At 46.1% G+C, this 27,979-nt stretch overlaps 1 protein-coding gene across 1 annotated transcript; it reads right to left on the reverse strand.

Annotated features, from left to right (window-relative positions):
• Nucleotides 1-5,387: 5,387 nt before the first annotated feature.
• Nucleotides 5,388-27,580, reverse strand: si:dkey-1k23.3 (heat shock protein beta-1). Its single transcript, XM_038791367.1, has 3 exons — nucleotides 27,104-27,580; nucleotides 10,602-10,665; nucleotides 5,388-6,222 (listed from the first exon to the last, which is right to left on the reverse strand). Exons 1-3 carry the CDS (start codon nucleotides 27,459-27,461, stop codon nucleotides 5,862-5,864), a joined length of 783 nt encoding a protein of 260 aa, XP_038647295.1. The 5' UTR covers nucleotides 27,462-27,580; the 3' UTR covers nucleotides 5,388-5,861.
• Nucleotides 27,581-27,979: the final 399 nt, after the last annotated feature.

Genomic DNA, 27,979 nt, shown 5'->3' on the forward strand with positions numbered 1-27,979 from the left:
TCAGTGATGCACATTGCTTTTTTGGCTGTTTTACATAGTTGAAATGTGTACAATGTGAACAGTGCAAAATGCATTATTATCGTTGATATAAAACATACAGTGGTGGCCCATAGTTGTCTGGTGGGCCAATGGGTTTTGGTGGCATGCCAATCGACCATGTTGCAAATGGTGCAGGGAGTGAGTGTTAATTCATACCTTAGTAATGAACTGTAATGTTCTCTTAGATGTGTAATAAGTGTTAACAGGTATGAAGTAGGATGTGTGAGAGTTGGCAACCTAGTTTTTAAAAATTCTTTCATGGGGTGTGGGCATCACTGGTAGGGCCAACATTTGTTGCCCATCCCTAATTGCCCTTGAACTATGAGGCCATTTTAGGGGGGCAGTTAAAAGTCAACCACATTGCTGCTGGGTCTGAAGTCACATTTCGGCCAGACAAGGTAACGATGGCCAATTTCATTCCCGAAATGCATTAGTCAACCAGATAGGTTTTCACAACAATCGGCGATATCTCATAGTCACCATCACTGAGACTAGATTCATAGTCCTGATTTATTAATTGAATTCAAACTCCTTGAACTGCCAAGGCGTGATTTAAACCCATGTCCCCAGAGCAATAAACCGAGACTCTGGATTACGGGACCAGATACATTGGGTGCGATCCAATGGCCATGCTGCCCCCGCACCTGGTCTACTCGGCTCGCAATGCCCCACGAGATTCAACGCAATATTGCGAGACGTTGCTATCTGAATCTCGCCCACAATGGGCAGGATCACATTTTAGCAAATCTCCATATTAGAGCAAGACAGCTAGCCTAACTCTAATGTGCATATTCCCGAGGGACCTGAGGCTTTGGGATTCACCCCCTTTACCTCAAAGACCTTTGGTGAGTGCTGCTCAGTGCTGGTCCCCACAAATGGTGACCAGATGGAATGGCTCTCGTCGGGGTCTCCCAGGGGATTGGAAGCTCCCAGCTGCATGCCTTATGGACTGGATGGTGCCATGCCACTGCTAGGGCTTCCCAGGTAGTGCCACCTGGGTGCCATCCCAGCACTGCCAAGGTGCCCATGTGGCATGGGCACTGCTGGGGGATGGGAGGGAAATTAGGGTTGTTGGCTGGACCTTCCAATATTTGGGTTATTGGCTGTTTGGAGATTGTTTTGGGGCCCTCAGAGATCGGGATGCCATTTAAAAATGGCATCTTGAAGAATCACATTTCTGCTCAGGGATTCTGCATTGTCGTGCGTCCTGATGGCCGTGTTGGAGAGCGCTTACCTGAATATCAGAGGCTGAATGCCCTTGACTGCTGAGGTGTTCCCCAACTGGAAGGGAACATTCCTGCCTGGCGATTGTCGCGCAATGTCCGTTCATCCGTTGTCGCAGTGTGATTATCCCTCTGTCCAGTTGATCCGTCTAGAACTGTAGACTTAATTACTTGCAAAAACTGTATTGCATCTTTGACTTTGTCTGTATATATGTTTCTGGAACCCACCTCTTCATTCACCTGAGGAAGGAGCAGTGCTCCGAAAGCTAGTGATTCGAAACACACCTGTTGGACTTTAACCTTGTGCTGTAGGACTTCTTACTATTGCAATATAAGTAGTCCTAGGTATAATTTATATGCGATAGATCTGGACCGGGATTCTCCCCTACCCGGCGGAGCGGGGGGTCCTGGCGTGTCGGAGTAGCGTGAACCACTCCGGCGTTGGGCTGCCCCAAAGGTGCCAAACCCTCACATTGGTGTGAACGGCCTTTGGAGCCACGCCAGCCGGGGCCAAAAGGACTTCGCCGGCCGGTGTAAGTCTGCGCATGCGCCGGAGCGTCAGCAGCTGCTGACATCATACCAGCACATGCGCAGGGGAGGGGGTCTCTTCCGCCTCCGCCATGGTGAAGGCCATGGCGGAGGTGGAAGAAAAAGAGTGCTCCCACGGCACAGTCCCGCCCGCCAATTGGTGGGCCCCGATCGCGGGCCAGGCCACCGTGGGGGCACCCCCCGGGGTCAGATCGCTCCACGCCGCAGGACCCCGGAGCCCGCCTGTGCTGCCAATCCCGCCGGTCAGGTGGTTTAAACCACGTCGGCGGGAGAGGCCTGTCAGCAGTGGGACATGGGCCCATCGCGGGCCGGAGAATCGCCATGGGGGGCCTGCCGAATCTCGGGGGGGGGGGGGGGGGGGTGGAGAATTCGGGACACGGCGGGGGCGGGATTGACGCCGGCCCCGGGTGATTCTCCGACCCCCCATTCCACACCTGAAAACTGAAAATACTTGAATACCGAAATGCAATCGGTTCCAAGGGTTTTGGATAAAGGACAGTAAGAAGTCTTACAACACCAGGTTAAAGTCCCACAGGTTTGTTTCAAACACGAGCTTTCGGAGCGCAGCTCCTTCCTGAGGAAGGAGCTGCGCTCTGAAAGCTCGTGTTTGAAACAAACCTGTGGGACTTTAACCTGGTGTTGTAAGACTTCTTACTGTGCTCACTCCAGTCTAACACCGGCATCTCCACATCTTGGATAAAGGATACACACCTTGCCTCAAGGTATGTGTTACATTATCACCAATGAAACAGAAACAAAGGATATAAAAAGAGTTTGCAGATAAAGGAGGTGTAAGATTAACGTCTGAAGACAAAACCTACTCGGTGTATGATTGGGTAGAAAATTGTGTGTATAGAAGAAATATAATTGAATGAATATTTCTGACATTCTGGTTCATGAGATATATCTGAGTGGTCCTTCTCATTGTGGCAGACAAGGAAAGACCTCAAGACACCCAGGTGATGAATCAGAAGCAAGAGATGAGGGCATATGAAAAACTGTAGGAAGAATGCAGGAGCCATCGTGGAGATGGACCAGGTGCAAAGAACAAGGCACGGAAACCATGCAGTCATGACTTCGACCCAGGGAAACGGAGTAATATAAATCTCAATTGCACTCTGCAATCCCCTGCTCTAATATTCATGGATTAAGTCTTGCTTATACTCAACAAAGTTAAATCACTGTCACCAATACAGATCAACTGCAATTAATTGGAAATTGAGGTCAAAAGAGGTCTTCAGGGGTGTATGCCTGGGCGGAGGGTGCGGGGTGAGGGGGGCTCTACTGCAGGGTGCTGGGGATAGTGTACATGCTGACCAGGAAAGAGTACCGTCTTTGACTTAAATCTTTTAAAAAATATTTTTATTCATTCTTGGGATGTGGTTGCAACATACTAGGCCAGCATTTATTGCCCATCCCTGGGGGCATTGCTGTGGTCTGGAGCCACATGTAGGCCAGACCAGTAAGGACGACAGATTTCCTTCCTTAAAGGACATTAGTGAACCAGATGGGATTTTACAACACTCGACAATGGTTCCAGGGCCATCATTAGACTTTTATTTCCAGAGTTTTATTGAATTAAAATTAATCAACACCCATGGTGGGATTCGAACCCTGGTCTCTGGGGCAATATTACCTTCAGTCCCTGGATTAATAGTCAAGAGACAATTCCACCACGCCACCGCTTCCCCAATCACAAGACTTCATGGAGTCTGGGGTCAATACTGAAACATGCAAATATCTTTTTTTTAAATAAATTTAGAGTACCGAACTTTTTTTTTGCAATTAAGGGATTAGTTAGCGTGGCCAATCCACCTATCCTGCACCTCTTTGGGCTGTGGGGGTGAGACCCATGCAGACGCGGGGAGAATGTGCAAACTCCACACGGACAGTAACCCAGGACCAAGATGGAACAGGGGTCCTCAGCGCCATGAGACAGCAATGCTAACCACTGCGCCACCATGCCACCCTTGAAAACTCCAAAGTTACCAACTGCAACATCGGTCAGATCTGGGTGGGCAATAACTTCAGGCAGGATTTGACCCAAAGTAAGCAGGTTTAGCCTTGCGTTTCCCAATGCTCGCAGTGCCAAGAAACACAAATGCTGAAAAATGGCACTTGTGTTAGATAGAGGGCCTCAGTTGGGAATGTGTGGCCAAGGGCACACATAGCATCGTTTTGTGCACTGAGGGGCTCTGCTCACTGGAATTCTTCAGTGTAGCAAGAGATCATTTTTTAAAAGTCTCTTGAGCCCCCGAAGAGGCCCTTGAGCCCCAACACATTATAGGGTCTACAGGCCCCACCTAACACCCACAAAGGGGACTTTACACCCAGATGCCACCACACACAAAATGTCAGCTTGGCACCAAGGCAGTGCCCCTGCCAGCTTGCAGCATCACCTAGGCATATTGGCATGCCAGGTTATCCAGATGGCACCAGCAGTGCCAAGCAGCCATCCTAGTCAAAGGATATGCACCTGGCAGCCTCCAATCCCTTGGGAGACCCCAATGAGTTCCATTTGGTCCCCATTTGTGGAGCCCAGTACTGAACAGTGCTCATCCAAGGCAAAGTGCTTGGATTCCATGCCTTGGGTACCTCAGGAATCTGCACATTAAAGTGAGCCTCGCTGTCTCGTTTTAATATGCACATTTGCTAAAAAGTGATTCCGCCCATAATGGGCAGGATTTACATCGCAACGTGATCTTGTGAGGCACTGTGAGCCAGGTAGACCTCAGGAGCGGGGTCTCCCGGCTTCTATCGGCCATGCTGTGCTCCGGTTAGCTGCTTTTCGGGCACAACGTAAAACCGCGCCCGAAGAATAAGATTCCCTCTATCCATCGAAAATAATAAACCTTTGACAAGGCTCATAAGCATGCCTTGAACACATGGACAATTTTCCATTCAAACTGACCTCCCTGAAGGAGATTGCCTTTTGATGTCAATTGTCAAATTAGAAGTGGTCTTGCATTGTGGGTCATATCCACTGTGAACTAGATTGAGACTGCCCATATATCATTACATTAAGTGTATATTAATCCAGTTCTGTCATTCTTTTCTTCTTAACTAATACCAGTGCGAGGTTGAAAGAATAAGGTGACCTTAACGTATCTTTAGTATCTTCATTAGTGACTCTGAACATTTGGTTAAAGGGCTTATCCTTGCCTTGTTAATGTATGGCAGTTAGCGATGGCACAATAGCTGAGCCATACACACTGTGCATAATTAAGATGTCCACATTACTACGTACTGCTTTCATGGATCTACTGCACTCGGTCACCATCTTGCCAGTCATAGAATCATAGAACCATAGAATCCCTACAGTGCAGAAGGAGGCCATTACGCCAATCAAGTCTGCACCGACCCTTGAGAAGAGCACCCTACCTAGGCCCGTGCCCCCAACCCATCCCCGTAACCCCATCTAATATGACTTGGTCACAAATGCAGTAGTGCTTAAGTGTAAATGATCTATCGCAAAACTTAAGTAAATCCTTCAGCACAAAAGTCAACTGTGCATCGTGACACAACGCATGCGGCCAATCGAAAAAAACGACCAACAAAATGGAACCCAGTCAGCCATAAAAAGAACAGCATATAATTATAAAACGAAATTATAGGCAATCTAACCGTGAGCTTTAAACTACAATTATAAATCATAAAAGCTTTGCACTTTCAGCTTCTCTGAATTTCATGATTACATTATTGCCTTGCAACCATACTCTGATATCCGTTATTTTCAACAGCATATTGCGGTTTGAGATACCCATTATGGCTTCAGTACAAAACATAATGTTCTAAAACTTGGCAGTTCTTTCATTGCATCAAGTGTTTAAGACACTTCTAAATAATGCGTTCTGTTAGTGCAAATAGCTCATCCGATTTCTCAAGTATACTCATTGCTTTATTCGTCTTATTTTTAATTCTCCACATTAATGTAGAAAAGGTTTTCACCAACTCTGCTAAAATCAACCTACGCTTTAAATTAATTGGCATTTCATTTGCAAAGTTTTTTAATGGGTTGATCTGTTGTCTTCGCTTGCACCAACTCGTGTTTCATTGGGTTACTTCCTTCTCTTCCTCTTGCTGTACCACTTTCTCTTGCTCTGCTTCCTCTTTCTCTGGCTCTCTCTCTTGCTGTGTTTCCTTATCTTTGTCCTGCTCCCTTGGGACCTCCTGGTCTTCCTCTGGCTCCTTCTCGTGCTCCATCTCTGGCTCCTTCTCTTGCTCTACCCCCTTCTCTATCTCTTTGTCCTTCTCTGTGTCCACTTCTTCAGACTTCACCTCTTTTTGAACAGGAACCATTATTTCTACAGGAACCTGGACAGCAGGATTGGGGAGTGGAGCTTCCACAATTAGAATCCCATCAGGGGTTAAGGACGAGGTCACCAACAGGGTGTCCACATCTGGTGGAAACCTGCAATCACATTTTTAAACAGAAGAAAAAACAGGAAAATAATCAGTTCATGGAAAATCTAGCAAATGAAAGCAGGGAACATGGGTATGAATTCTGTGACATGATGCTTCCTCAAGTTTGGTATCTGCTTCATGAGTGTTTTACACATTTACCATGAGATTCTGATGTCTATCATGTAAAGGAACCTGGGGATACATGAGGTACTCATTCCATTGAAGATTTCTTATAAGGGTGGACAGTACCTGTTACTTCAGTAGATGTTTCTGTGATATTTGCAATGTTGAAAACGTCGCGCTAACCTGTCACCATCCATGACACACAGATTATAGTGAGAGTACATAAACCTGTGACTGCACAACCTAGATACTGGGTTTGTACAGATTGCTTAGAACGTTTCCTCAAATTGGTTTCTTCTTAATCTGCCATTTTCTTCTCAGTGACAGCAATTTCTATTGTCTAAACTAAGAGACTAAACACATCATTTTACAAATCAAAAAATTGCTTATTTCGCAATTAAATTATTATATTTGTTTATTGAATTGTCATTTTAGTTTTTGTAATACCCTGGTCTCGCCCAAAAGTTTACACTTGGACTAATTTTTACCAAGAGCAATCACCCTGAATCTACATTGTGCTGTTTGAGCGTGTGCCATGAAAGTAATTTCCTACCTCCCCCTCACCTTGAGCCTTGTTTCTCAACTATTGCCCTCTAATCTTTCCTCCTTCTCCTCTGCCTATCTCCTTCTTCTGCTTCCCTTCCAGTCAATTTCTTTCTTCCCTTCCTGCTTTTGTTTCTATTTTACGTATTCTGTCATGGGATGGGGGCATCGCTGGCAAAGCCAGCATTAGTTTGCCCATTCCAAATTGCCCTTGAACTCAGTGACTGTCGACTGGGTCTGGAGTCACATGTAGGCCAGACCAAGGGCAAAATAATACAGGTGAGGCAGGTAGTGTACCCCACCTCCACCTCCCCCCAACCCCCTCCCTCCCGGAAACAATGTCTGCGTGGAGCCGACATGCTCCACGCCAACCTGCTCCGCAGCCATAACGCGCTGTGGGGCAGATTAAGAGGGCCGAGTGGCACTTGCACCCCTCACTGGGAAGAAAGTCCTCCCTCTGGTGTTGCAGACCAATCCAATTGGCCAGCAGCTCCATCAGTCCCGAAGGCATTAGTGGCCACTGCTGGGAGCTGCAGGAGTAGAAGACCAATGCCCATGGATTCATGGAGTAGGTAGTTCTGGCATCATAGGCTGGGTGGATTTGGGCAGGTTAGGTAGAGGGGCAATGGTGTGGTGGAGGGTGGGGTGAGTGGTGGTTTTAAGGAAGCGAGTGGGTAGAAAGGAAGGGGGGCTTCAGCCTAAGGGGGAACACCCCACCCCACAGTAGTGGAAAGTTGTGTGTGGAATCAGAGGAGATAGGGGAGGCGTTAAATGGATATTTTTCGTCTTACACTGGAGAAAGACAATGTTATCAAGGAGAATACTCAGATTCAGTCGACCAGGCTAGATGGAATTGAGGTTCACAAGGAGGAGGTGTTAGCAATTTTGGAAAATGTAAAAATAGGTAAGTCCCCTGGGCCAGATGGGATTTATCCTAGGATTCTCTGGGAAGCCAGGGAGGAGATTGCAGAGCCTTTGTCGTTGATCTTTATGTCGTCTTTGTCGACAGGAATAGTGCCGGAAGACTGGAGGATAGCAAATGTTGTCCCCTTGTTCAAGAAGGGGAGTAGAGACAACCCTGGTAATTATAGACCTGTGAGCCTTATTTTGATTGTGGGTAAAATGTTGGAAAAGGTTATAAGAGATAGGGTTTATAATCATCTTGAAAAGAACAAGTTGATTAGCGATAGTCAACACGGTTTTGTGAGGGGTAGGTCATGCCTCACAAACCTTATTGAGTTTTTTGAGAAGGTGACCAAACAGGTGGATGAGGGTAAAGCGGTTGATGTGGTGTATATGGATTTCAGTAAGGCGTTTGATAAGGTTCCCCACGGTAGGCTATTGCAGAAAATAAGGAAGTATTGGATTGAAGGTGATTTAGCGGTTTGGATCAGTAATTGGCTAGCTGAAAGAAGACAGGGTGGTGGTTGATGGCAAATGTTCATCCTGGAGTTCAGTTACTAGTGGTTTACCGCAAGGATCTGTTTTGGGGCCACTGCTGTTTGTCATTTTTATAAATGACCTGGAAGAGGGTGTAGAAGGGTTAGTAAATTTGCAGATGACACGAAGGTCGGTGGAATTGTGGATAGTGCTGAAGGCAGAGGGACATAGATAAGCTGCAGAGCTGGGCTGAGAGGTGGCAGATGGAGTTTAATGCGGAAAAGTGTGAGGTGGTTCACTTTGGAAGGAGTAACAGGAATGCAGAGTACTGGGCTAATGGCAAGATTCTTGGTAGTGTAGATGAACAGAGAGATCTCAGCATCCAGGTACATAAATCCCTGAAAGTTGCCACCCAGGTTAATATGGTGTGCTAGCCTTTATAAGCAGGGGGATTGAGTTTCGGAGCCACAAGGTCATGCTGCAGCTGTACATAACGCTGGTGCGGCCGCTCCTGGAGTACTGCGTGCAGTTCTGGTCACCACATTATAGGAAGGATGTGGAAGCTTTGGAAAGGGTTCAGAGGAGATTTACTAGGATGTTGCCTGATATGGAGGGAAGGTCTTACGAGGAAAGGCTCAGGGACTTGAGGTTGTTTTCGTTAGAGAGGAGAAGGCTGAGAGGTGACTTAATAGAGACATATAAGATAGTCAGAGGGTTAGATAGGGTGGACAGTGAGAGTCTCTTTCCTCGGATGGTGATGACCAACACGAGGGGACATAGCTTTAAATTGAGGGGTGGTAGATATAGGACAGATATCAGAGGCAGTTTCTTTACTCAGAGAGTAGTAGGGGTGTGGAACGCCCTGCCTGCAACAGTAGTAGACTCGCCAACTTTAAGGGCATTTAAGTGGTCACTGGATAGACATATGGATGAAAATGGAATAGTGTAGGTCAGATAGGCTTCAGATGGTTTCACAGGTCGGCGCAACATCGAGGGCCGAAGGGCCCGTACTGCGCTGTAATGTTCTATGTTCTATGTTCTAATCAGGAAAATGTAGCCCCTGAAGACTGACCTCCCCCCCCCCCCTCCAATCCCCTCATCCCACCCATTAAGCATTTAAGTGAAAAAGAATTGGGCTTCCTGCACCCGGTTGCCTACACCAAACATTTTATGGTGTGGGCATTGTATTATCAGGCTAGACCCTAATTGTCCCTTGATTACTCATTCAAATATGGTGGCGAGCTGCTGCTTTTAACGACTGCCTGATCCCGATATTATGGAGATGAGCACCCGCCATATTTTACATGCATATTTTCCCCGCCTTGTGGAAAACATGCCTGCTGGGGGCACGTAAAATTCAGTCCTAGGTAGGCACTGCAGATTTCCTAACCCTAGAGAAAATGAGTGAACCAGAATGGTGGACAATGGTTTCACAGTCACCATTACAGAGATTAGCTTTTAATTCCAGATTTTATTAACTGAATTTAAAAATTCTGCCACATGCTGTGGTGGGGTTTGATCCCGTGTTCCCATGGATTATTAATCCAGCAACATTATCAGTTAGCCACTGTCTCCCCCAGCCAATCCTGCTATTCTCTAAACCAGCTTGAATTGGTCTTGAACTTGGTTTCCCTGTGTGCAACATCATAAAAGATTAAACCGTTACTTTTGTTAATTGTTCACTGAGCATTGAAATAGTTACACATGTACATTTACACACACTTTCCCTCACCTCCTTTCTGTTCCTCTCTCACGTTGACCTAAAGAACTGTCTTTTTGTCATCAATTTGCCTAAATTGGAAATTCTACTTAACCAAAAGAAGGGTTGAATCCTCACTTCCATCCCTTTCTCTACCTGCCTCTATTACACCAGGTTAAAATCCAACAGGTTTATTTGGAATCGCTAGCATTCGGAGCATAGCTCCTTCATCAGGTGCTTCATCAGGACTGACCTAATGAAGGAGCTATGCTCCGAAAGCTAGTGATTCCAAATAAACCTGTTGGACTTTAACCTGGTGTTGTAAGACTTCTTACTGTGCCCACCCCAGTCCAACGCCGGCATCTCCATATCATGCCTCTATTATAGTTGTGAGTTTGGAACATCTTATTAAACACTATTAGAGTTAACTATGAAGGCAATTGACGTGATTTTCTGCCCTGCGGCGGCATATATTGTGGCGATGGTGGCGGCCCGCCATTGGCTCATGGTGGATCTTCCCGGCCCACCACTGTCAATGGGTTTTCCCATTGTTCGCACCCTCCATTGCCAGAAGGTCCTGTTGGCAGGAACGTCTGGAAAATTTCGGCCAATGATTCCATCAAAGAAGACAATGTACTCACTTGTATTTTCTAGTAAAATTTCTAGAAATAAACCCATGTTGATCTTGTCTTTCTTTATGGCTTCCTGGAAACAAGAACATTTTCATCTGTCAATATTTCATCGTGCAAAAGCTACATTAAGAGGGAGCATAAGGCCCAAAATACATACATCACTCTGATCAGTAATGTGTATCATCACAACGGTATTTTAAAAACTTTTTTCATTTTTATCTTCCTCTTCAATTTCAGTTGAATAATGTTTAATAATTGCAAATCAGTTCAAACAGCTGTGATTGAAATGGTTACGGCCTGCTTAAATGCAATGCGATGCGATACTTCAACAAGTATGTGTACATGGAGAGAATATAAACATGAAACTGCTGATTGGCAATACCCATTGGGTGAGGACAGGAATGGACCCAACTATTGTGCCATGTGGTGTAAAATAGTCTACGTCTAGGCCATCACTGACGGTATAGGCTTTTAGGTGAGGTGAGTCGGCAGTGCCATGGAACTTTAGTTCAGCAGTCAGCTCCTTCAAAAGATCAGGAAGCACCTACATGCAAGAAGCATCGACATGACCATGTTTGGTTTTAACAGGGCAGCCTTTACTTTAACCTTTTGGGAACAGACTTCTTTACGCTTGCTGCTTTCCTTCACATCTCCAGTTAGATGTTAGTGAAAGTTTGAATTCTATCTGAACCCTCAGGGTTGATATGAGAATCGTGCGATGGTTTCACAACATAAAATCAAGACACTACAGCTTCAGGTCAATATTCTACCATCCCAATTGTACCATTGCCGGGAAAACCTTAAATGTGCATTGTGTTCAGTTGAATAATTCATAGTAGGTGCCTTTGCTGTCATTGTGGTCTTGATTTTTTTTTGAGACACTTTACCAAGAAGCCACTCAGCTTTTCTAGTTGAAGTGTTCAGAGGTAGGGTCAAGCCCTTTGGTCCAAGGCTGGAAAGAGTGTGAGCAAGCAAACAGTAGCTGGATGACACTAAGCCTGAATTTAAAATGCCTGCATGTTGTCTGAAGAAGGGAAGATCAAGAAGTTAAGAAGAACTGCATGATATCTAAGGGGTGGGCGAGGGGGATGGGGGGATGGGGGGGTGCAGTTAAAGTAGGAGAGGGTGTAATTGGTCTTTATTTTAACAACATTTGAATTGCATAGTGTGTTTTCCCTCTTTTTCAGATTTTTCTCTCTCTTTCCATTTCCCTACACCATATCAGCACACAACATTTACACAATGGGAAAGGGACTGCAGAAGACCTCTCAAGCTGCCAGCTGTGCAGGTTTCTAACCTTTGCTAGGAGGTATCAAGGATTGGCTCAGTGATTCACTCAGAAAATTTGCCTCTCATTATAGGGGGAGAACGTTTAATTTCAACACCTATTCGCTCCCCATTTCTATCGGCTGAAATTGAGACATAGATATATTGAACATACACAGCAAACTTCATAGAATCATAGAATTCCTCCAGTGCAGGAGGAGGCCATTCGGCCCACCGAGTCTGCACCGACCCTCCGAAAGAGCACTCCGCCTAGGCCCAGCCCCCTACAATCCCATAACCCCATCCAATCTTTGCACATTAAGGGATAATTTAGCATGGTCAATCAACCTAATCTGCACATCTTTGGACTGTGGGAGGAAACCGGAGCACCTGGAGGAAACCCACTCAGACACAGGGAGAACGTGCCAACTCCACACACCAGAGGCCGGAATTTAACCCAGGTACCTGGCGCTGTGAGGCACCAGTGCGAACCATTGTGCCTCTACTTTCTGCTCCATTGGCATACTGAATCTTCACACAAGGAATTTTGTTTTTAAATCACGATTGCGTTACATCTCACAAGATCAAGTTTCATGAGAGAACGTATTTCACTCATAGGGAAATTGATCTTCAGCAAGTCAATTATTGGAATATTTGTTTCACAGTTTATTTTCAGGTCTTGGTACATTTTACATCCACACATTGGGTACAGGCATACGTTTTAAAATGTGCAGTACATATTACGAGTTATTACATTAATATTTCTTTATTTATAAAAATAACAATTACCAACACACCTGTTCGAATATTTCTGGTTAAAAATGAATGTTCTCGAGTGGTTCAAGTTTTAGGTGCTTCAATACTTAAGACTCTTATTTCATCCACCATCATTAAAACATTAATTGCTCAACCATTGGAAATACAATTTCAATACATAGAGACTGTGGGACTGCACTTCAAAAGTAATTTATTTGCTGGAGAGGGTTTTGGGGCATTCTTATGGCATGAAATGACAGTGTGTGAATTCATTACATATCGACATTGGAATGTCACCACATAGTGCTCCTGTAATGCATTTTTGTTGTGACATCACTATATGCTAGACTTTACATTCCACACATATTGGATTCGATTTGAAAGTGCATGAAAATAAAATAAAATTCAAATAAATTACATAATAGGGCAACGCAAGGTACACAATGTAAATACATAGACAGCGACAGGATACAGGATGCAGTATTAATTAGGTCTGTCCATAAGAGGGTAGTTTAGGAGTCTGGTAACAGTGGGGAAGAAGCTGTTTTTGAATCTGTTCGCGTGTGTTCTCAGACTTTGGTATCTCCTGTCCGATGGTTGAAGTTGGAGGAGGTATTGCTTTTTATTCTTACTGACTGTGGTCTGTGGGTCAGAAAGTAGAGGATCCAGTTGCAGAGTGAGGAGAAGTCCTAGGTTTTAGAGTTTTGATATCAGCTTGGCTGGGATTATGATGTTGAAGGCAGAGCTGTAGTCAATAAATAGGAGTCTGATGTAGGAGTCCTTGTTGTCAAAATGCTCTAGGGATAAGTGTAGGGCCAGGGAGATGGCATCTGCAGCTGTGGACCGGTTGCGGAGGTATGCGAATTGCAGTTGATCTAGACGTTCTGGGGGTTTGTGGGTGCTCTTCATGACCAACCTTTGAAGCATTTCATTACATTTATTGATTATTGTGGTATTATTCTACACAGTCACAGGGCTGGCAATGGCATAGTGGTGTTGTCACTGGACTAGTAATCTAGAGACCCAGGGTATTGCTCTGTAGACCAAGTTCAAATTCCACCACAGCAGATGTTGAAATTTGAATTCAATAAAATATCTGGAATTAAAAGTCTTTCAAACCCACCTGGTTCAGTCACGCCCTTCAGGGAAGGAAATCCGCCGTCCTTACCTGGTCTTGCCAACATGTGACTCCAGATCCACAGCTCCACAGCAATGGGGGTATGCCAGGGGATTGGAGGCCCTCACCCTAGGTGCATGCCCACTGGACAAGGTGTCAGCACCTGGGCACACTGGCACCCTGGCAGTGCCACCTTAAATGACTCCTAAATGCCCTCTAAAATGGCCCAGAAAGCCATTCCCACACCACCTACCCCCATGTCCAAACCCGTCCTTACCCCCAATCTACCCCGTTCCCCACCCTCGCCAGTGCCCTCTCAGTGATCCTCGATGTGCTTAGCCTTCCTTGCTCTACCGCTGCGTCTAGGTGACCTGATGCACATCAGAGGTGGAGGCAGCATGCTGCTTACCGCATCCTGTGGCCTTCGATGCCACTGGCAGGAATCCTCTGGGGGCTCTGGGGCAGGAGGGCCCTGGGGCACTTGCTGGTGGCACATGCACGCCAGGCCGGATGGCAACTGCAAGACGCAATGTCATCAGATGGGTGGATCTTGGGCAGCTGGTGGCTGCCTTTGCCACTCCATAGGATAGGACTGTGTTGGCACCCAGCACCCCCTCTGCCTGGTTGGTACCCATAGGGCCCTGGGGTTCACTTCGGAATGGAGGGGCAGCTGAATTGAGCCTGGTGGCTCCCCAATGTCTGCATCATGGTGTCGATGCCCTTGTCGATACTCTTCAGTGACTGGGCCATCCTCTGCAGTACCTCAGCATTGCCCACCTGTGACAGGGACAAGCTCGCTCATTCCCATCTGAGGCCGGGTCCTGTACCACAGTGCCTCATCAAGGTCCACCTGGTATTGGGTCCTCCAGCGAGTAGGACAGTCTACCGAGGCCCTCAACCACGGCAGTCAGTAACTGAGCTGCGCCCTGAACACCTCCACTCATGCTGCCGATGTTGTGCATCAGGCTACCCTAGCAGTGATGGCCTCAGTGCCACACATTGCTGGTGCCATCTCCTGCACCCGTAGCCTCTGGGAGTGTAGCCTCCAATCAGCTATAAAGGTGCTGAAGTGTCACTGACATCCCCCTCTGAATATCACGACGCACCCTAATGTCTGCATCAGCTCTGGGTAAACCTATTCCAGAGGCTCAGGAACTGAATGGGACCCAGCTGGGTCCTGGGATCCAGCAGACTGACTGCTTTCTCGCCTGGGTGTTACTGTCTCCAGCTGATGTGCATCTACAACCGTGAGGTGTGCTCCAGATGCCTGACCACTAACGTTGCCCACTGCGCTGGTGGAGGGTGGGGATGACAGCTATCTATGGTGGCATCCTCAGAGTTCTCCTTCAAGGTGTTCACATGGGAGCTGGGAAGCGGGGTGGGGGGGACTACCCTGGATGGGCCGGCGCCATCGGTTTGAGATCATGCCAGAGAAACAACATGTGGTCAGTGATCAGTATGAATGGCATTAGCAACTCTTGCTTGACAGGTCATCTTGATGGGGCCCGGTGGATTCTGAACTCTGCGGCATGTGCCGACCTCTGCATTGGTGACCGCTCTGTCCTCGGCCACCCCCATAACCTCGAAGGCCCAGTTCCTTGAATGTGCTGATGATTCTGATGTCCGGCACACCACCGCCAGTCTGAGGGCTCTCTCGACAGTTGTGGGGCAACATCCCCTGCAGGGACACAGAGAGGCCATCGTTAGCTGCATGTGTGGTTCACCATGGGATGAGGGGAAGGAAGGGTTGCGGTGGTTCACATGGGGGTGGGTTGGGGGGGTTCGTGTGGGGGTAGGAAGGTTTCGGTGGGGGGGGGGGGGGGAGTGGAATGCCAACTTACACTTGCGACCTACTTTAAGCACTGGTGATTATGTAATTATGCAAGTAAATTAACGAGGAGCAAAGCTCTGTGATCATTTATGCCACATTATTGTGTTTATGTGTGTATCTGCACACAAGGAAAATTGCAGAGCAGAATCATCAGTAATCTGTAGAGTAGAAATCACTGATGGTATTATTAGTGTGATCTTCCTCTGCCCATTCAAGTACAAGTACTTGCATTTATATTATGCCTCATAGTAAAACATCCTGAGGCATTTCACAGGGGTGATGAGCAAACAAATGTGGACACTGAGTCACACAAAGAAATGTTAAAGTATGAATGGTTCTGTTAAATAGCAGAGCGAGGAATGCTAAATGGACATTGGTGTTGGTGTAGTAATATCAGCAACAGCTTTTCTTAAATTTGATTAACTGAAATGCTCAATTATCCTTGTAATGGTGCCATCCAGTGGTCTAGAAATATAAGCCACCATCAGGCACAACCCAGCCAGAATTGTGCATCTTTTCACCATCCTGGCACATTAGCAGTCAGTTCCTGCTGCCAGATGCACTTGATCCTGTCCAGGCAGTCTGTCTGGAGGGTAGAGTAGAGATTGAGGGCAGCAGACTAAGGAAGCCTGTTACAGTATTAGAATGGTCGGCATCTCTGCACTGACTGAAGAAAATAATTCTCCGTAGCCCGATGCCGCAATCGGGATCGGCGATCGGGTGGAGAGTGGCTCCTGATGCTGGAATCAGGGTCGGCCCTGGTTTGACGCCGGGTTGCAATGCTCCGCCCCCTCCAAATTGGCATAATCAGGACGCACGCTGCGCGCAGTAGCAATGACATGGCGCGTCATCAGCCGGCCCAACGGCGATGGCTTCACCTCCGATGGGCCGACTTCCCGACGGCAAGGGCCACGGTCCCAGCGGTCGGGAACCTGGCGTGCCGACTGCAATCAGTGTCCAGCGCTGCCACACTCGGCCAGGATCCGTGGCGTTGGTCCGGGGGGGGGGGGGGGCTTATGCTAAGACTGGAGGGTGTGATGTGGGTGGCCAGGGGGTGGGCTGTGGGGTCAGGGTGGGCGGGTACACGGTCCAGCGCGGCCGGAGCCATGTTGTCCGGCACGGCCGGGGCAGCTGGTCAGCCCTAGAACATAGAACATAGAACAGTACAGCACAGAACAGGCCCTTCGGCCCTCAATGTTGTGCCGAGCCATGATCACCCTACTCAAACCCACGTATCCACCCTATACCCGTAACCCAACAACCCCCCCCCCCCTAACCTTACTTTTATTAGGACACTACGGGCAATTTAGCATGGCCAATCCACCTAACCCGCACATCTTTGGACTGTGGGAGGAAACCGGAGCACCCGGAGGAAACCCACGCACACACGGGGAGGACGTGCAGACTCCACACAGACAGTGACCCAGCCGGGAATCGAACCTGGGACCCTGGAGCTGTGAAGCATTTATGCTAACCACCATGCTACCCTGCTGCCCCTGCTGCCCTGTGCATGCATGGCTCAGGACCCGCCGATTCTCCGGCCATTTTCCATGTGATCCAGAAGTGTTTCATGCAGCGCCGGTGTGAGCCCCTCACCGGTACTGGAATCGGTGATGGGTTTGCGCTGATTGTCCCATCATGAAACATCCGCGGATCCTCCATTGGTGCCGGCACTTTGCCTCAGGAACAGAGAATTCCGCCCCACAAAGAGTTCTTTTGAAATCTCATGGGCGCAATTCTCCGCTCCCCACGCCGGGTGGGAGGGCCGGGCGACTCACGACACCCCCCGCGATTCTCCCACCCCCGCTCGGATGTGCCTGACGTTCCCGACCTGTTCACGCCGGTGGCAACCATACCTGGTTGCTGCCGTCGTGAACATGGCGCCAAAGTTTCGTTTGTGGCTTGTGGGGGGTGGAGAGGGGAGTGAGCACCACGGCCGTGCTTGGCAGGGGACTGGCCCGCGGTCGGTGCCCACCGATCGTCGGACCGGCATCTCCAAGAGACGCACTCTTTCCCCTCCGCCGCCCCGCAGGATCAAGCCGCCATGTCTTGCGGGGCAGCGGAGTGGCAGACGGCAACCGCACATGCACGGGTTGGAGCCGGCCAACCTGCGCATGCGCGGCTGACATCACTTAGGCACCGCCGTCGCGTCATTCTCGGCCTGCCACCTTGACGCAAGCGTCAAGGCCAAGCGGCCGAGATTTACGGAGCGCCGCTCCTAGCCCCCTGGGTGGGGGGGGGGGGGGGGGGGGATGTGAATAGGGTGCGAGGAGCGGCCTCCGAGGCCGTTGTGAAACTCGGCCGAGTTCATGACGGCCTTCCCGATGCCGGCGGGAGCGGAGAATTCCGCCCCATATCTTTGCAATGAATTATCCTGCAATTATAACCTTTTAATATTTAATGTGTCACCCGCAGCGAAGATGCAAATAGCACAAAATACATTATGATCATCAGCATTCTTCCATCTACATCAAGTAATAGGAATGCAGGAAATCCACTGGGATAGGATAGTTTCATTTGGTGCATGTTTGCTGATGGCTGAAGAAACCAATCCATGAGACACCGGTTTCTGTTATAAGTGCCATATATGAGAAGGTTGTCAGATGTTATGCATTGTTGTTTTCGATATTGGCAACGTCCTGTAGCCACTGATTGTCAACGTGGCACACGCTGGCCCACTGGAAATATTGCCATGCACCTCAGTTGATTGATAAAGTCTCCCATGTGTGAAAGGCCTTCATGTCATGCTTGCTAGCATACTTGAAGAGGAGCTTTGGATGTCTCAATGGTTTCTTCCTTCTGGCTCCCTCAGAACGTCCCGGGGAATGCGTCCAACGTTCATCCTGTGCCCCAGCAAGTGAAGTTCCCCTCTTGTTGAGGAGTGCCAACATACATGGAATATTTGTCGTTGAGAGGGCTGTGGCATTTGTGATTGAGATTTCAAGAATGTGTCACAGATATTGAAATAAAATACAGTATTATAATTTAGAGTTATATTAATTAATTTCCAATCATATTATAATTTATCCACCCGTACTTTGGGTTCATATACACAACATCACTCCCATCCGGAAATCTTGGATATTGGTTGGCGGGGTGGGGTAACTTGCAGCAGAGAATCTAGGGTTCTGTTTTTGATGAAAATCATGAACTATAAACATGACAATTTTTATTATTCAAATCTTGAGAAATTTAACTCTACTGTGTCTCTGGCATTCAGTGCAACTAATCACACTTGCAAATGGTTTGGAGATGTATCTGCTCTTTGAACGCTGCCACTCCGTACATCTTACATGGAGTGGGGTTCTCCATTTACATATATTATTGCATTGGCTTTGCATATCAACAACTTTCAAACTGACCTCACATTTCTACAGCGGGGTTTAAACATCAGTGAAAATAGAATTTTGGACATTGCCAGAGCAATCAGTTTAAAGATTGCAAAGGAAAAGGTGGATATGTCAGGCGGTACTGCAGAGGACCATAAAATAGCGACACCATCACTACGATTGGCTGTGTGAAGTAAACCTCAAGGTCGCAAAAGAATGAAAATGACACCAACGCAGAATTCGTAGACTTTTGCGAGAGAAAAACAGGCACCAAACCTGGACCGATTCCACTAATATTGAGGGGCTAGCACCGGTGCCGTGTGGAACACAATCTATTCCAATGAAAACGGTGTGGGATTTGCCAGGTCTGTGACTGACACTCGGGAGGCTAACGAGCTGCAGCCGCACATACACATTACAATCCCCACACACACCATCCCAGCCAACAAGGTGGCACTTGCCATGCTGGAGTGCGCCCATACAGCTGATGGTCAGCTGGGGCCAGAGGGCACCGAGGGAGGTGACTTGGGGGGACACCCATACGACCCTTGGCACTAAGTTCAAAGTGGGAAGTTAGCGGTTGGCCGTAGCTACATGGCTGCCTTGCTCACTGCGGCGATGATGCTCTATGCCATTCCACCCCAATTCCACAACCCAACCTCTGGCCAACCGCACTACTCCTCCTGGCCCTGGCAGAAGCCCCCCCGACCAATGGCATAGCTGTCAGTAAACTATGGCAATGTGGGACACTTTCCGTACGCCCTCTCTCTTCCTCTGCAGCTGCCACGCTGGTTTCACGATATTTAAAAGCACAAGTGAACCACGCCGCCGGGAACTCGCCCCAAGAGAGGCGGAGAATCACGGAGGCCCCGGAGAATACCGGATCAAGGCAGCTAATGATATACAAATGATGTCTGCTGTACATGAGTTTCAAAACGAATTTATGCCGCTGTCAAGGTGATGGAGAAGTGCAATTTGGCGTCAAATTTGCACATACTGCGATTTTGGCGTCAAAACCAATTCTCCACCCAATTGCTTTTCCCAATTTCGGCGTCAGCTAACGGAGAATCCCGCCCTTGGTATTATAAAAATCAAATGCAAAACATTTCTAATGCTGTTTCACCTGCAATGTCCTGACCATCAATCTTAGTTTTAAGTTACGGACAATATTCTAATCGCTAATGGTAATACCCTGTGACACTTTGATAAAGAATTTAGTCACATATATTACTGCTTGATACAGCCTTTACAATATTTACAGAGGAGCATTGACTGTTCGAGCTTAACCATGTCGACCTTCTACAGATCAAAATAATTGCACTGTAATTATTATGTAGTGAGGAGGAAAGGTTTGCAAAACAGCAACTGGTTGTTGACTAGTAATTGTGTAAATTGTGCGTCAACAATCATGGTTGGCAAATACAATCAACACTTTCCCAGTGTGATAAGCTAACTTACTGATCTCTTGGGATAGATGAACAAAAATGTATTTTGAAGGAATACTTATTTTCTAAGACATACAATTTTATTTTCTCCTCCTCTCAGTATGGGATCGGCCCATGCTGCAGTACAGTTCCTAAGGCAACAGTAGCACATTTACCCAAGTAGTCACACACTTCAGGAATGTCGGCAGTGAGGGGGAGGGGGATTTTTAACCACTAGGTACCTGTTTGCGAACTGAAAATCTGGCAGCCAGCAATTGAAATCAGGTTTGGGCTCACCTCAAGTCCCCTCACTGATGCACATGGAAGGTGGGTTGTGGGTAGGTGTATTTATGGGCCCAGTTGGAGGCTACTTGATGCGACCATCAATTCACATGAAACCAGGAGTAGATGTAAATTGTGGCTTTAATCAACTAGAACAGTGCCTGTCTGCGACTGGTCTACTAGTGGGAGCCACCTACAGGGCGACTGCTCTTTATACCTCCCCTCAAGAGGTGGAGTCAGGAGCAAAGCCCACACAGGCCCCAGCATGCTACATTATAGGCAGTACCATACAATGGTCCATAGGTGGAGCCCACATGGGCAACAGCGTAATACAGATAATCATATGGTGAATTGTTACAGCAATACATTCACCACACTACTTAAGTATGCAAACTGGGTTTCTGCTCCAGTTGTAGGGCATGGAATGCAATTCTGAGAGATAAAAAGGTAGATTGAAACCTGGCCCAGGAATATTGTGGCTAGTTATAGGATCCCTCCTGTTACTCTGGCAGCGACCAGATAAATAGAACAGAGTGCAGGATGAACCTGGAGTCTTTCTGGTCTATCTGGCTCCCTCTCCCCTTGGGTGGTGCATTTCCTTGCTGAGCTACCATATGGAATTTGTGAAAAAAATTTCGATTGCAGAGTGGAATTGTTATGAACAGCATGCTAGTAAATCTTAACTCAGACAAAAACCTGGAGCCATTTAAATGCTCTTATACTTTTATTTGATTCTTTATTGTATGTGTCAATTCCAATTTGCAACTGCATAATTTCCGCGCAAAACAGCCCTGTGCAACATTCCTGCCAGTGGGCCTGATTTATATTGCAAGAACACTTGTAGCTAAATCTAGAAACAATTTATTAACATTAACTGTGGATCAAAGATATACAAAACAACAGATGAATAACAGTATGAACATGCACAAGCCACTTTCTCCCTCTCCGCTCCCCAGTCAGCCTGAGGTCACCTGACTCCAACATTCACTTACATACTAATGAGACTTCTAGTGGTCAGTCGGTGAATTACAACACAACCATGATACCACTGCCAAAGAAAAAATGCTGGAACATCTCAGCAGGTCTGGCAGCATGTGTAGGGAGAGAAAAGAGCTAACGTTTCGAGTCCAGATGACTTTTGTCAAAGCTTGCTACATCATCAGAAATTTCACTACTAATATTTTTTATCGGCGCTCTTGATAATGCATCTGCTCAGAACAAATATTTGCCTGGCGTGTAGATGAGATTGAAGTCACAGCATTGTAACTTCATCATCAACCTCTGAATGCTCAGAGACATTTGCTTGAGATTCTTGTTGATGATGTTCACCAAAGAACAATGATCTGTCTCAACTGTGAAAGTCAGAAAACCATACACATCATCATAGAATTTCTCCAAGCCTTCAACTAAACCTAGACATTCTTTTTTGATTTGAGCGTACCTCTGTTTTTTTGTTGTCATGGACCGTGATGCATATGCAACTGGTTTCCAATCATCATGCTCGTGTTGCAGAAGAACTGCTTCTTTCGACGCATCTGTTGACACTTTAATCTGCTCAGATGGGTCAAAAAATGTGAAAACTGCCATGGTGGTTAATGAAATCTTGAGCTTCTTCCACTCTTGCTCATGTTGCTCAGTTCAAGTGAAATCTTTTGTCTTGTGCAGGAGATCATGTAGATGTGCTGTTTTTGCTGACAGGTTTGGAATGAATTTCCCTCTGAAATTGATCATACCCATCACTCCTAGGGTGGCTTTCTTGTCAGATGGTTTCGGCATGTTGAGAATTGCTTGGATTTTATCCTTGTCAGGTTCATTGCCATACGATGAGAGCTTGTCACAGAGGAATATGACCTGAGTTACTCCAATTGGCACTTTTGCTTGTTGAAATTCAGCTCATAGTGAGGGAATAGAGGGATATGGACCCCCAGCATGATCGGCGCAGGCTTGGAGGGCCGAAGGACCTATTCCTGTGCTGTACTTTCCTTTGTTCTTTGTTCTTTGTTCATTTCTCCTGATGCTCGTTGGAACTTTAAACAACCTTGTATTGTGCTCTTCTACGGTTGAGCCCCAAATGATGATGTCATCCACGTACACCTTCGATGCCTCCAATTATATGGTCCATGGCACGGTAAAACATTTCTGATGCCGAAATTATGCAAAATGGCATTCTCAGAAAGCAATACCTTCCAAATGGCATATAAAAAGTGCAGTAGTTTGTACTTTGTTTCTCTAGCTTTAGATGCCAGAAACCTTGAGATGCGTCAAGTTTCATAAAGAATTGTGCACCAGCCATTTCAGATGTGATTTCCTCATGCTTGGTATTTGGTAATGTTCTCTTTTGATATTTTCGTTAAAATCATTGGGATCTGTACATATGCAAATATGTCATTCTTTTTCTTTACCCATACCATGGAATTTAGCCAATCGGTAGGTTCTTCTATCTTTCTGATTACTTTTAGTTTTGTCATTCTGTCTAGCTCCTATTTGAGGTGATCCGAGAGAAGTGCAGGTACTCTTCTTGGATCCTGTATCACAGGTTTTGCATCCTCTTCGAGTTGTATCTTATAGGCGAATAGTAGTGCACGAAAACCTGTGAACACATTGCTGAATTTGCAGATAATGTTCTCAGAATCATTAGAGTGTTGATACAATCTTTTTGTGGATGCGATATACCAACTGCTCTCGACCTAATTCATCACAGGACTGATCACCTAATAATGAATCCAAGTACTCGGAAACAATACAGAATGGGATGGAATAAACTGTGTTCTTCACCACCAAACGCAGGTCAGAAGCACCATAACATTTAACCATTTTATCTCTCTGAGCTATTTTATGATTTCCTCTAATCAGCTGAATTTTTAGATTTTTTAAGTCAAACATGCTGATTAAATTGGCTTTGGCACCAGTGTCTAACTTCAATTGGACCACTATACCGTTCACTTCAAGTGGTAGCAACCATTTGTTCTCATCAACCGCATTTAATTAAATGGAGCATCAGTTCGAATTTTTTAAGTACTGGAGAATGTTTTGCTGTCTCTAAAAAAAAAATTCTTCTCTGTTATTACTCCAGCAAACAACGCTTTTTCACCAGTGGAGACTGTGTCTTCCACTGTGCTGACTGATCTGGGGTTGAGCTTAGAGTAACAATTTGAGCAAAGTGATTTTTTTCCTTTGCATCTGGAACAAAACTTGCCAAACACTGGACACTGATTTAATTTGTTCCTTTGACCACATCTTGCACACAGAAATACTTTGTCCTGATCTTTGACCTGTCTGTTGGTGTGCCACAAGCTGCAGGAACTTTCCTGCCTTTTTTTGGAAGTTTTCTGCCTTTTTGGAAAAAGAGCAACAACCGGAGTTCTTTCCTCCAAGAAGACAACACCATCACTGAGAAACATTTTAGAAAGTTTTGCTGCTAACTCGTGAGTCTGACAAATATTAACTGTTTGTTCCAAGGACAGCTCCAATTCCCTCAGCAACCGTTCCCTCAGCTTATTTTGATTCATACCAACACAATTTGGTCCTGAATCATGGAAGGATACACCGCAGAAAAATTACAGGTTTTAGCTTTTAACTTTAAATCAGTGATGAAATGATCTATGGGCTCTTCTGTCTTCTGTAAATGTGATCTAAACACATAGCGTTCAGAAATTTCACTCTTTCTGGGGGTGCAATGTTCATTCAATCTTCAAATTACTGAGTTAAAATTTTTACATTCTTCATTGTTTGCAAACTTAAACGTATTAAACACAGCAATTGCTTCGGGCCCTGCCGCTGTTAGGGGCATCACCAACTTACGTAAATCTGATTGATCTTCTAAATTTACTGAACTAAGAAACAGATTAAATAGTTGTTTAAACACACGGTAGTTGCTGTCCACATTACCATCTGAGACTTATTGATGGCTTCAACGACTCCATGTTGTTAATTCTTGCAGTCTGCAAAATTTTCAAATCTCTGTGCACTTTGCGGCAGTCTGATAGTTTTTTCTCAGTGTTTAATACCATTCAGCCCTGGTACCATGTAATGTTCTTTTGGATGGCCTGATTTATATTGCAAGAACACTTGTAGCTAAAGCTATAAACGATTTATCAACATTAACTGTGGATTAAAGATATACAAAATGACAGATGAACAACAGTATGAACATGCACAAGCCACTATCTCTCTCTCAGCTCTCCAGTCACCTTACTCTAACATTCACCTATATACTAGTGAGACTCCTAGTGGTCAGTCAGTGAATTACAACACAACAATGATATCACGACAACGAGGAGGTTTCATAAGACTACAAGATATACCCTGACAAGGAATGCCACCCTAGATCATCCGCTGAGAAGTACTTCTAATCTGTCCATTACATCATCCAATTAATTCTTCATGATTCTTTAATTTTTACTTTCAATACCCTGAGAAATATTTTGCTAATTCTAAAGCATCTTGGAAAGTTCTGTGGTCATAAAGGGTGAAATGTAAATATAAAGTTCTTTCTTTTTACTTAGAGTGTGGTCCCCCAAGTCCTACTGTCACTGATTAACTTTCAGTAGATTTACCTTTTCTACAACATTTAATATCTTATAGAATAGAATTCTAGAATCTCTATAGTGCAGAAGGAGGTAATTCTGCCCATCGAGTCTGCACCAGCCCTCTGATAGAGCACCCTACTGAGGCCCACTTCCCCACCCTATCCCGCAAGCCCACCTAACATTTGGACACTGAGGGAAAATTTAGCATGGTCAATCCACCTAACATTCACATCTTTAGACTGTGGGAGGAAACCGGAGCACCCAGAGGAAACTCACGCAGACATGGGAAAAACATGCATACTGCACACAGTCACCCAAGGTCGGAATCGAACCCGGGTTCTTGTGCTGTGAGGCAGCTGTGCTGACCATTATGCCACCCTGCCACCCCATTATAAAAGAAAAAGTTGTTTGTTTATGTTTGTATTCATTCACGCGGAATCCGGGATACACACAGATCAGTTATGGCCTTGTTGAATGGTGGAGCAGGCTTGAGGGCCGAATGGCCTACTTCTGCTCCTATTATGCATGTTCGTATAATGCCTTTCCCCAACCACTGTACGTGTCAAAGTTCTTTACAGCCAATTAAATCGTTTTGAAGTGTAGTCACTGTTGTCTACACCACTATGACTTTTCCTGTGCACTCCATTTACTGCCTTTCCAGGCTGAAAAGCCCAAATTATCTCCAGTTTTTACTCAAAACCCAGCCCTCTTATGCCAGAGAGTAGAGATCCCAAGCAGCGAAGATTCACGGTCCAATATTTCTGTTAGCTCATACTGATCTGGGTGTTCTGTTTTCACCCTGGTGTGAAGCAAGGCTAACATTTGTGTAAAAATAGCACACAAGTAGTGAGATGGCATGGTGTGTTCATATGGAAACTGCCTCGATTATAATTCTGCCTCTCTGGATCAGCAATGGGCTGTTCCCAGGGTTCGACTATCTCCCTGGTGCCTCAGCGATGAGAACTGGACACATTATTCAGGGTGCGATCTGACCATTTGCATTAAATACTCAAGGAAAGTAGAGGCTGAAATGTAAATCTTCACCTGTAAATTAACATCCGTCTAGAGATAAACCTGAGACAGACATTAGGACAGAAACACAACTTTTTTTTGGGGGGGGTGGGATTTGTTGAAAAAGTTACGGACTGGAAATTTCAGCATTTCAGCATTTCTACGTTCCCTAACGTGAAGCAACTTTCTCCTTTGTCAACTTTTTGTTTAACTTAAATCACAATGTTACTCTTTTGATAAGATTATCAAAAGAATGTGGCAGTGATAGTCTTCAAAATTGGACTGGATATATTTAAATGACCTACCCATTGCAGCTTGTTGACTTATAGATCTGTCAGGGTGTTCTGATATATGAATGGGCCAAAGCAGAAAGAGCACGGAGTTCTGCAGTGAGTTCCAATGTGCCATGCCATTGGTGGGCGTGAAAAGAATTTGGCACTGCCACGTCCAAGCTCAACACATGGAAAATCAATTGGATCATGAGGCGTTGGGGAGGTGGGGGGGGGGGGGGGGGGGGGGGGGGGGGGGGAGGGGGGGGGGGGGGGGGGCACCTGCAGCACCAACACAGGTCATTGTTTTCAGGAGGGCGAGAGAGGTGGAGGGTATATGCATAACCTTTTCAAAATTCAGTCGCATAATTGCTAATACAACTACAACTTGCACTTGTATTGTGCCATTAACATAGCAAACATGTCCCAACAAGGGCCTTATCGAACAAAATGTGCAACCATGTCACACAAGGAGATATGAGGACGGATGACCAAATGCTTGATTGAAGAGGTATAGCTTCCACGTGTGTTTTATAGGAGGAGAGGGAGACAGCGAGGTGGAGAGGATTAGGGAGGGAATTCTAGATAGGGGACTGAAAGCATGGACTTCAATCGTGGAGTGATTAAGATGGAAGAGGTGCAAGAGGCCAGAACTTGCAGATTGTTATCTGAGCGCTGTTACCAGTCATTAACATACCTGAAATCTCCAAGTAGCCCTCCTGGATCTTCACCTGGAGTTCTTCAGGGGTGAAGTGCTTCACGTCGAGGCTGATTTTCCAATTGCCCACGGTCTGCTGGATCAGGGACATTCCCCCACTGAGTTGCTGCTGCAGGCTTGGCAGGCAGTGACTGGGTGCTGCACTGTCAGCCGGGTTTGAACGTGACCTCCCGGGAGAGCTGGTGTTGAGCTGGTTCTCCACCCACTCCATCCAGTCCCTCAGTGGCTCTTCAGACAGAGGGGGCAGCCCAAAATCCTGATCCAGCAGGTGGCTGGGGACGTAACAGCTCCTGAAGGGATTGCAGCGTCTTCGGACAAAGGGATACGAGAACGACATTTTCCAAAGGTTGGTGGTGGGGGCGGGGGTAGAGAGAGGAAATACTTCAAACTGAAAAAGTATACTACCCCGAAAAAAAGACAAGTTAGCTGAAGGTGAAGCAAGCAGCTTTTACTGGGATGAACTGTATCTGCCAGTATTTATACATCAGCCCTGCACCCCATACATAACTTCATCACAAATAAATGCGCCTCTGATTTGACACAGAGTGCAAGGTTGGAAGTTTCTGGTAATCAGCCCAATGCAACCACATTGCATCACATCAGAAGTTATATTCAGAGACTTGACAAGTAGAAACTAATGATTTTATTTATAGCATACATTCCACGGCAAGGATTACAAAGATCTGTCATGGTGATGTTACCCTTTTACTGTGAACAGAATTGCGGTCGATTGCAGGCTCCCTGTTTGCTCCATTTACTAATTTCTCACGAATTCCATTATCTTGTGGAGATTTTTTTTCTTTGTACTTTATTTGTTGAGGTATTTCTGAACAATCCCTCCTAACTCCAAACTCA

The sequence above is a fragment of the Scyliorhinus canicula genome, chromosome 1 (assembly GCF_902713615.1).
Source record: "Scyliorhinus canicula chromosome 1, sScyCan1.1, whole genome shotgun sequence".
Lineage (NCBI taxonomy): Eukaryota > Metazoa > Chordata > Chondrichthyes > Carcharhiniformes > Scyliorhinidae > Scyliorhinus > Scyliorhinus canicula.

Excerpts from the sequence above, each read along its gene's own strand:
- si:dkey-1k23.3 (XM_038791367.1), bottom strand. The coding sequence starts at position 27,461 with ATGTCGTTCTCGTATCCCTTTGTCCGAAGACGCTGCAATCCCTTCAGG. Across the intron at positions 10,666-27,103 it reads GGGCTACTTGGAGATTTCAG|GAAGCCATAAAGAAAGACAA; the intron begins GTATGTTAATGA and ends TCTTGTTTCCAG. Across the intron at positions 6,223-10,601 it reads AATTTTACTAGAAAATACAA|GTTTCCACCAGATGTGGACA; the intron begins GTGAGTACATTG and ends ATGTGATTGCAG.